The sequence below is a fragment of the Branchiostoma belcheri genome, unplaced genomic scaffold (assembly GCF_001625305.1).
Source record: "Branchiostoma belcheri isolate BF01 breed outbred unplaced genomic scaffold, Haploidv18h27 scaffold99, whole genome shotgun sequence".
In the NCBI taxonomy this organism is placed as follows: domain Eukaryota; kingdom Metazoa; phylum Chordata; class Leptocardii; order Amphioxiformes; family Branchiostomatidae; genus Branchiostoma; species Branchiostoma belcheri.
Window position 1 is genome coordinate 989,176 of NW_017804675.1, and position 11,055 is coordinate 1,000,230.

The 11,055-nt window shown below is 42.7% G+C and overlaps 1 protein-coding gene across 1 annotated transcript in view; it reads left to right on the plus strand.

Annotated features, from left to right (window-relative positions):
* Window positions 1–1,531: 1,531 nt before the first annotated feature.
* LOC109462083 (carbonic anhydrase-like) overlaps window positions 1,532–11,055 on the plus strand; it is a 15,829-nt gene continuing 6,305 nt past the window's right edge. The window contains exons 1-2 of the mRNA XM_019758582.1: window positions 1,532–1,603; window positions 4,162–4,298. Coding sequence (XP_019614141.1) covers window positions 1,532–1,603; window positions 4,162–4,298 — 209 coding nt within the window. The remainder of the gene's footprint in view (window positions 1,604–4,161; window positions 4,299–11,055) is intronic.

Below are 11,055 nucleotides of genomic sequence, written 5' to 3' on the forward strand. Positions count from 1 at the left end.
CAGGAGAGTTGGCCCGCTAAAGTTTGCCACACCCTGTACTCTCTAGCAGACCAACTCTCCCGACATGTTATCTCTCTATTTGGCCAATTTCTACTCTTTCCAGCCGCCTCCCGAAGTCTGGTAGAGGCTAGTCACACATAGCTGAATATGGCCTCCCGAGTACCGAATACTGACCTAACTACGTATATACATTCTAGTACCGATGCGACATATCATTGCAATATCCAAGGACAAAATAGACAACAAAAAATAGGCTCAAACCACGAATTCTTCCAGTCTTCTACAAAGACTTGTGCAGTCAAAATTAGACCAGTCCTTTATTTTCTGAGTGGTACCCTAAAAATCAGCCCAGGACCCTTCCAGTAACCATTTCCGTCAGAATTTTGGAAATTTTTGCTCCATGAGGGTCAATATATATTGGGACAGTGTGGTTTAAACTCAGTATGTACTACATAAATGACTGGAATATTACCTTTGAAAAATAATCGGGTTTCTAAGCCCTAGAACTGTACTGGATGCCTTTAAGTTAAATTTTGGTTGCACAAGAGTCATAGAAGGTACAATTCATGTCTCTAACATGTTGGTTGTTTTGCAATGTTTGTTTTCATGTGTCCACATCGCATGGATACCGCGATGACAGATAGCATAGTTATGCAGCTATGATTTATGTATTTTGGACATCTCTGAGGCCCTGACCTTTATCCAACGCTTGATATGCCGTTTTAAAGTTAACCTGGGACCCAGATAGTTTCCAGGGCTCTTGGGCCTCTTTTAAAAGTCCTAAGAGCCCTGCCTGGTAGAGGCTAGTATCTGTATCTGTATAGCTGGTATAACCGTTCTTCGTCGTAAAACACCAGCTTCACAGGCACGCGGCGCGGCGGCAGCTGGCTATATCACACCGATTAGTAGAGGCATGCTGTCTACTCGGCCAATTTCTACCCTTCCAGCCGTTCGCGAAGCCTGGTAGAGGCTAGTAGAGGGATGTTGTCTGTCTACTCGGCCAAATTCTGAGCCAAATTCTTGTGGGGTCGCGTGGCGTAGCGGCAGAGTGCTCGACTAGGAACCAAGAGGTCTCGGGTTCGAGTCCTGACATGCCACCGATCTTGTGGGCTTAAGAAAGGCACTTTACACGACTTTCCTCACTTCGGCCAGGTATAAATGAGTATTGTATTGTCCCATGTGTTGGTGGCGGCATTAATATAACTTGAAAAAACTTATAAGTGTGCTGGCACCACGTCTTGTGATTACATGTTGGAATATAGAAAAATTCTTAACCCTTTCCAGCCTCTTCCGAAGCCTGTTATAGAGGCTATGACCAGGTGACGTCCCTGACAGTATACTGACCCCTCCCCTGTGCGTCGGTAAGACTACACCATACCGACCCATCACTCCAGGTCTTTTGTTTAAAAACGCCTACATGGCGCCGCGTCTGGATATGATGATGACATATGATCTAAGTACTGTCCATGTCTGGTCCTTACTCCTTAGATAGATATATCATTCTCCTTTTCTTTAGAGGAAAGTCAGAGACATGCAGAACGAGAAAGAGAAGAGAAAGAAAAAGACAGACGAAAAGGAAAATGAAGCTGAAAGGAAGGAAGATGTGAAATGAATAATAGTTCACGAGATATCAAAACCGGAGATTCCGCTGCAGTGCCATAAGAAGCTGCTAGGGGTCCAAAACCTATCCACCTACCAAGTTTCACGATTTGACATGTGTGTAGGTAAAATGCCTTATTTGAAAACATGGATTTTATAACGTAGAGGGGATTCATTCCTCAAGCTAACCGACATCTTGCACACGCAGTCGTCCCTCAGTAAGACACCTGGAGCCGCATAGTTCCTGTCTAGAGCTTTTATTCAGCCTGTCACACACATGAAAACATGGGTTTGCAAGCTTTTCGGAGAGGTTCCTCAGAAGTATGACAAAACTTTTGATAGTTTACGATCTTTTGATTTATCCGTTAACACCATAACAAGTTATTAACCACAAGTTTCACCACATCACAACATGAAAGGATGGACGTGCAGGTACTCAGAAGTATGACATAACTTTTGATAATTTATGATCTTATAATGTATCTGCAACACCTTAACGACTTATTAACCATACATATTAAGTTTCACGACCTAAAAACATGAAAGGATTGACGTCACAGCTGTTTTTTCAAAATGGCAACTAAATCAACTCCAACCACCAATTATCTATTTTTGCTTATAAACCTGCATTTCTCCTCTGGTCTCTTAGAGTCACTTATGAAAGCTAGTGGATACTAGCAGAAATGTCTGACCGTTTCCAAAATCATATCCAGTTGCTTGAGTAACTGCTTTTTGGCGTATCTTATTACCTGGATGTCTAACCTTCATCGACGTAACTACCACTTATTTTTCAAAATGTCACCTTTTCAAACACCGCTGGAGGCACAAAAAAAGCACTTCCATAAATCAACTCCAACAACCTGTTAGCAGAAATTTAGACTACACAGAAATGTTTGACTATCAAGTTTCAGAGATGCATAAAACGAGACGAGGTTTGATCACAATGTAATTAGAATAATCTGATCAGCCACGGGGAATAATAGTTCGTGCTGTGTGTGCTAAAAATATAGATCTCTGAAAAGAAAAGCTAGACAACTGGAGGGTCCCATTACAACCAGGCCTCAGGGTTAGGGATTAGCCCAATTATCCCTATTCAATAGAGTAGAACACCGGGTGTTGGTATGTTTAGGGCAAAATATAGTGATTAGGTTTTTCCCGGAATTATCAAAGAGAGAAACTTACTGCAAGCAAACATGTCAGTTCTACGTTTATTCGATAGTTTAGAATAAAAAAAACTTGGACAAGTTGCTCAGAGTGATCTTTTTTTCCCAACGTCACTGACAAAAAGAAAACGCCTGGCAGTTTTCAAAATCTATCCAGTTGCTTGAATTACATCTTGTGCCTTTTCTTGTGTATCTCATTACCTGGATGTCTAACCTACATCGGCGTGCCTTATGCTATGTCATATCCTTTTTTTTAATATAACTCTATCTTTTTTAGATTAACTACATTTGTGGAAAGATTGATATAACAGGTGGCTATCACCTCTTCAAGATGTCGACCCTGAGACCAGACTGTCAGGTTTGAACCACTCACACCAGGAAGGTCCCCTAGTCTGTTTTCGATAAGTGTGGTGGGATCTTTACTGTGCTCGAGGTGTGGCTATTCATTAGTTTCAAATGATGATCCAGATATTTAACAAATCGAATCAAGGAAATTATGTATCAGTAGATCATAATTGTCTTATTTGTAACGCCCTAGTGCATTTTTGCCTTATGTAAGTTTGGGCAGCTTGAAATGTGTTGGTGGTTGTCATCACCACAATCTCTGATGTACCATGATGACAAGAACAAATTTGCTCGACATAAGTTCGGAAATTAAATTTGAGCATAAACAGATTAAACTTAGCAGTAGCAAGTATTTCCAGAACACTGTAGTTTTCTTAATTTTTTCAACCTAGGACTACTCGAGTTATGATATTACACACACACACACACAAACACTCACACACACACACACACACACACACACACACACACACACACACACACACACACACACACACACACACACACACACACACACACACACACACACACACACACACACACACACACACACACACACACACACACACAAATATGGCCATGAAAACATACTAGTACTACATTTTGTAGTAGTCTTGTTGCATGTAGTCTAACCGGGAAATTCATTCTTCTCTCAATGGAATGGCGATATACTAGTAAATTGCACAACGTTATACATGTATTCAGAGACACTTGCAAGTCTCTTGGTCTTCTACCACCGAAAACAACAGGGTTTAAAGGATTACAGTTAAAACAAGCAGAAGAATCTACAAAAAAGACAAAAGTTTGACACAATTTTTGTCCCCAGAACGACCTATCACCTTTTTACCGGGTCAATACAAATCCCATCATCTACGCTAGCTTATCGCTGATTGGTGGTGGAAAAAAACGTTTGGGCAGGTCTCTTTAAATGATATCGTATTTGCGGTCTTCTGATTGGTGGAAAGACCTTTGGCCTTGTTGTCTTTAAATCCCGCGTTTTTCGCGCGTTCTTGTCTGGTGGAAAAACCTGTTTTAAGCCCTCAAATCTGCATAGCAACGGGCTGGAATCCCCAGTCGGCCACAGACAACCGTTCCCGGAGTCAGTCGAGCTGTGAGAAGTCACCACGCCGCACCTACTACCCGAGACCCCGACACGAGTCCACTCCACTCAACCGTGAACAGACCGAAAAGGTACCTTACTTGTGCTTTTTTTGTTGCTCTTTATTGTTTGTGTGCACGGTTTGTGGCGTAATTTGAGCGTTATGTATATATATAACCGTATTTTCGCGTTGTACATGCAAGTTCAGACGGAGTTTCTACCGGGGCACATGCCCGCTCTAGTCAGCCGTGAAGAGACCGAAGAGGTACCTTACTTGTGCTTTTTTTACCTGTTTATTGTTTGTGTGTACAGTTTGTATCCGTTTGTGGCGTACTTTGAACGTTATAACCGTATTTTCGCGTTGTACACGCAAGTTCAGACGAAATTTCTACCCGGGCACATGGCCATGCTTTACAAAAGAACTCCACCATAATCTCATCTCTTAATAATACTCCAAGCGTTGTCTGTAGGCCTAGTCTCTATCGGACTAACTACGCTGGCTATATATAGGAGAATATTTGCCAGTGGAATTTGGCCGCCTTGGGGTTTGACTGGGGTTTGACTGGCCGGGTAGCCGAGGGAAAGAACCAACCTTCCGTGGACTGACTCCTTGGCCAATTTTACTCTCATTTTTTGCCGAATTCTACGATCCCTATTCACGCAGAAAGGCTAGCCTCCGTAGCAGGCTTATAGAACTAGGTGTTTGGTGGTCTTCGACTGTTTTCTGATTAGCCCAGTTAAAAAAACGGGGGTAATTCAACCAGGCCGGCTAGTATGTCTATATGCAGTCAGAAAATAGCACATAAAAGCTCCCAAAGACTCTGAAGACCACCAGTTTTCGGCATGCTATTTAAGCTACACTAGACGGCGTCCGTAAAAAAGATTCGTTCTTAATTAATCCAGGAGAATTGTTGAGCAACTTGTGAAACGTCTGGTTGCACGGCGGTCCGACCACAGCGTCTAGTAGTAGGGAGGAACATCGAGATCAAGCGCACGCCGTCTGCTAACTTTCTGGGGGGACCCCGTTCCATTCTGTACCGCTCCGAACAAGATTTAAAATCTTATTTCAAACCTCCTTGCTCAGAAGAAGACCTTAGTAAGGCCACCGAAGGTAAATAACAACTTAAAACGCTGTAAAAGTTTACGAGTTAAAAGTTTACGCCGTAAAATTATTGTGCAGGGCGATAATTGTTTCCCGTAGGCGATGCCACCACAGCCGCTTCCATAGCATGCCAAAACTGGGGGTTTTCGGGGTCTTTGGGAGCTCTTACGTGCTATTTTCTGGCTGCATATAGACAACATAGCCGGCCTGGTTGAATTACCCCCATTTTTTGAACTGGTCTAATCAGAAAACAGCCGAAGACCACCAAACCCCCAGTTCTATAAGCCTGCTACGGAGGCTACACAGCCGCTTCGTTCGTGTGTTAACTATCGGGCACTTATCTTTCTTTCTTCAACACAAAAGACGAAGACAAGTCGGACTAGACGCACCAACGCTTGAAGTCAAAGTTCACGAGTGTGTAGAATGTGTTAAAAGTGCACCGGAGTGTTTAATACTAGCCTGAGTGTCAGCCATTTTAGCTTTCGTTCGCTCGATCCCCGCGATTTGACAAATTTTTGCATGGGCGGTAGCGAATCGTTAGCCTGGGTGCCTTCCTAATTGTATGCCAGGGCTCCCAAAATTTTAGGGAGCGAATATGGAGCCCTGGCATACATATAGAAAGGTACCCAGGCTAGCGATTCGCTACTGGCCAAAAATTTTGGCATCCACGGGATAGCGAATCGTGGGGAGTGGACGAAAGCTGGGAAAAAGCCTGACACTCGGTCTAGGGTTCTTATCGATTCTTATCGAAACAAGAATCGCGAAGGCTGAACCGCGAGCCGTTTTGAACTAAAAAGAACGAGTAAAGTAAGAACTTCGTTGGCGTGTCTAGCATCCTTCGCAGACTTGTTGGGTGGCGCCATTATTTTTTGTTGTTGGAGCGGGAAACCTTCTCTCCAATGCAAAAACTCCCTCCGCGGCATAACTCTCGTCTCTCACTGAAAAAAAAAAAACGCCGCCGCCCCACAACCAAAAGTCTGCGAAGGAGGCTAATATTTTTTGTCGGTTCGATTCGACACATTTTGGGGCGGCAGCGAATCATTATCCTGGGTGCCTTCCTAATTGTATGCCAGGGCTCCCAAAATTTTAGGGAGCGAGTATGGATGATTCAGTACCGCCCAAAAACGTTGGCATCCAGGATAGCGAATCGTAGGGAGCGGACGAAAGCTGCAAAAAAGGCTGACACTCAGTCTTAAGGTGTTCCCCTCTGATTTCAGAGTCCTTCACTAAAGGTTCAAGATTTTTATCGAAACCAGAATCGCGAGATCTGAACCACAATTCTTTTTGAAATAAAAGATAAGAGTACAATTTTTGTCGCTTCATCAGTGTGTACGTGTCTTCGCTTGACATTACTTATATTTACTACCTGAAGCTTTCTACAAAGGTCAGTTTTTGCCGGAATGTGTGAACTCTCCGTAACCCCGTAGCTAGCTGCGGACAGACAAATACATTTTTTTGACAACTGGCCTTGAAAAACTGATAAATGGACAATTTATGTTAATGCCAGGTGCCCCCGTAGCCTGGTAAAGATACCATGATACCGGGAGCACCCCAGGTATCTCTGCGGGGCTGGGAGTGTTCCCCGCCCGCCCAGGTGCATTAGCCTGCGCCGGTGATTTTTTTTACGGTCTCAGATCCCGAACGAAGAGAGTAAAGTTGAAGATCGTAAATTTGAATGGCCGACTTGAAAGACAAGCTGTCGGAAAAGTACCCTCCAAGCAGAGGAAAGGCCTGTTTTTTGCCGACTTTTGAAGGCTTTCTTTAGGCGTTTTGCCGCCCTCTGTATTTTGTCTGGCTTTTCATTGTTTGGCTTTTCTTGTCCTGTTACTAGAAGCTTTGTTGGTTGGTTTGAGCGTCAAACTGGCCCTAAGGTAAAACACCAGAGCAGGTTCTACACGTAATACGCAGCGGGGTGCCAAGAAGCAAGCCCTTTGCGACAATTTTGGCGGGCTCGTTAAAAAGTGCAACAGAAGTGCTACACCTGTATCTTTATCTGTCTCCACACTCGCGTCAGGCGCTGTGCAAGCCAGAATCTTCGCTTTGTAGACTATTGACTGTCATCACTATGGTAACGAGGAAGACTTGCAGCTCATTTAACTTCACCCAGTGACCGCAGGTAACCCCGTGTTGGGTTCCACTGACGTCACATGGTGGTGGGTGTATACCAGCCCTACTCTCCGAGCAGGGGTTTGGGCTTTGGCTTTTTTTGACGCGTTTTCATCGTTTTTATTCGTTTTTTTTTTGTAATTTTTGACGAGTATTTTCAGCCTTTTTACTCGGCTTTTTTGCACTGGTATCATTTTTTTCGCCAGCTTATCGTATGTTTGAAGCCACCCAAAGATCTGCTTGGAGATTATTTCGGATTGCCAATCCGGTTCCAAGAGGTGGCTTGGAACAAACCGACTTGAGTCGGATTTAAACCGGTTTGAAGCTTCTATGTTCACATAATTAATTTGACTTGATTTTGTGAACACGAACAGTGCTTTTCCGTTTTTTTTTTTCACCTGCAAATTCCGTAAAAAAAAGAAAGCGAGACCTACAAAGAGGACGTCGGTGAAGGACGTCCAAAGTTAGACAACTTTTTTTACGTGCGCCTTTTGTCTTCTAACTTATAAATCTTCACCTGCACATTAAACAGTCTCATTTCTTTTGTGTTACAATTTAAAAGCAATTAAGACCTACAAAGACGACTTAGGTGAAGGACGCCCACAGATAAGAAACTTGTAAATCTTCACTTGATCATTAAACTTTCTCATTTGCATTGCGTGTTTGTCTTTAATAAGGACGTTGGTAGTAAATATAACAATTTTCCCCACAACTTTGCAGGTTTACAATACCAGAAGGTTGTAACGTTTGACCCGGTCATTGACCCGACATACATGTAAACCCAGTTGTATGCCCCTTCTGTAGACACGCATCATTGAAAAGCGTACAAGGCGCGCTATTAAGATCTGTATCTGTATAGCCGGTAAGATCAACCTTCAGTGTAGCACAGCAGCTTCTGTATCAGTATGTCTTTTTACCTGATTTGTACTCATTCTAGCTTCTTCCGAAGCCTGGTAGAGGCTAGGTATAACCAGCCGCCGGTGTAAAACACCAGCTCCTATCACACCCACCCTTTGTACATGTAACAAAACTTAGTTTAGTGATGATGCCCCTACTGTACTTGAATTGGTGACAGCGAGTCTGACTCTAATACAGCTCTAGGTAGGTCTTCGGAATATGTCCCACTTTTGTCGGTAAAACGTAGGTAAATTGGACGAATTTTGTCACGATGAAAAGAGTTGTCATAAAAACAAACAAACAAACAAACAAATAAGTTAATGTAGCACGAGTAGATAGATAGCACATCATCTGTCTTCCATGGATGCCGATTTCCGGAAAAGCAAACTCTTGAGATTAAACAAAAATCGTTGCTATCAACAGATGTTACTCGAGATCCGTTGGGACACTCTTCTAAAAGGTCGGCATGACCTGTTTTTTTGTATAACCTGTAATTATAAAGATATGTCCGGTCACCCATCATCTACGGTCCGCTGGCAATCCACAATAGCCGTCAACACGGAATTCAGCCACCCTCACGCGATGAAAATTCTCTTCAGAATCAGTGATGTTGTCACAGCTTGTCAAATATGCAAATTAACATCTTTTTGGTGTCAGGACGAAACTTTGTAACGCGTCCAGACCACCCGCAGCTTCGTTTTATTCATAGTATTTCCCAGTTATCTATAATCTGATAAGGAGTTTTAAGACTATTTGTATGGTAGAATGTGGCGAACCATGGCGAATAACGAAAATATTCTTGTTATTTAGTTTGGCTATGTTTGTAAATGATATTTTGTATGTTCCCTAAAACTACGTAATTCAGCCTTTGTACATTGCATTGTATTATTAGTCTGCAATATTGTTTTAGTTTTATGTCAATTTGCAAATAAACCATTTATATATGGCTAAGACAATTTCTAAAGCCAATTGCCAAAAACCTTTTTGTTTGTGCCAGAAACTTGGGGTATATTTTCAGCCAGTCTGGCCCCTCACATCGTAAAATCACCTGTTCTAAACGTATAAATGTCTATTAAAATCGTCATGTCCGCCCATGACCGTAGCCAGGATTTTGAATGGGGGTGGGGGGGGGTCGTCTTCCCATTGCTTGAGGGGACCTCGGGGTTCCTAGAGGTTCCAAGGGGGGTCCGGGGGCATGCTTCCATGGAAAATCTAAAATGGCATTTCGTGCATTTGTGACAGGATTTCCAAGAAAAAATCAGAGATAAATTTTTATTCAATGACAAAGGGAGCAGTTTTTCTACGATTCCAGTTCACCTTTTCAAGAAAAATCTTGGACCTTCTTCCGAATCCCCCGACACCCCTGGCTACGGGCATACTACCTCACCGAAAACTCGCACAGATGCAAATGCAGAGTGAAGTAACCCCTGGAGAAAACCTTTCAGGAGATGAAATTGATTAGAAATGGTCTCTTTTACGTGATAACGAGTTTTTATAAAACAATTTCCCAAGCCAAGACAATTTCTTATATCTATTGAAAACTTTCTTGTGCCAGGAACTCGCAAATTTTGGGTATATTTTTCTTTCTCAAGAGTCAACCTGACCTTTTACGTTGCAAAAGCACCTGTTGTAATGAAGAGATATCCATTGAAATCCTCATGTCCACTTCATCGAAAAATTAGACTAGATGCAAATACATAAAGTATGTAACCCATTGGAAAAAATCTTAGGGGAGATGAAATTTATTAGTCGGGGGCAAAATGTTAGGGACAAAACAAATTAGCTCGTTTGTAGATTGGCCATTTTACGACATGTGTGGTTAACCCTTATTGTCAAAGTTGACCCCAAAAGACATTTAACGACATTTTAACGACATATTATCGACATTTTCATCCATTTATGGCTTCAAGTTGAGTTATGGTGATTGAAGATCCAAAACACATTGACACAAAAAGCCTCAACCACATGAAAAACAGTACCTCGTTGACGGAAGTAACTAAGACATTCTTACATCGGAAGAGCCTAAAACTTACACACGCATCTACTGTGTATACACAAACAGTGGGATAAAGTGTTACAGTTACAGTTTAAAGTTAACCTTAGAGCAATTTTAACGACATTTTAACGACATAATTTCGACATTTTCACGACTCTTTCATTAATTTATTTGGCTTCTTGAGTTATGGTGGATGAAGACCGAAAACACATTGACACATATCTCAGACAACCCCCCAAAAGCTAATTGGACAGACCACATCAAAAACATCACCTCCTTCACGGATGTAACTAAGGCATTCTTAGAGCGGAAGCAACCTCAAACATGCACACACATTCATTGTATACACACAAACAGTAGGTAAAGTGTTACATGTATCAGATGGCAGCCCTGAGCGATGAGCATAGCCTCTACCAGGCTTCGGGAGGCGGCTGGAAAGAGTAGAAATCGACCAAATAGACTGATAACATGCCAGGGGAGTTGGTCTGCTGGTAGAGAACATTTCTACTCTTTCCAGCCGCCTCCCGAAGCCTGGTAGAGGCTACGATGAGCAGTAGGGTAAAGCGTTACATGTATCAGATGGCAGCCCAAAGCGACGAGCAGGCATGTGTGATGTACTGTCTGCGATAATTGGCGCCACCACTCTCCAATTAACTCTCATCTGAAACGCCCTGTTAATTACCCCCTCGCGGCCATGTAACTACGGCCTTATGGCAGCATTTTCTAGCCTCTACCAGGCTTCGGGAGG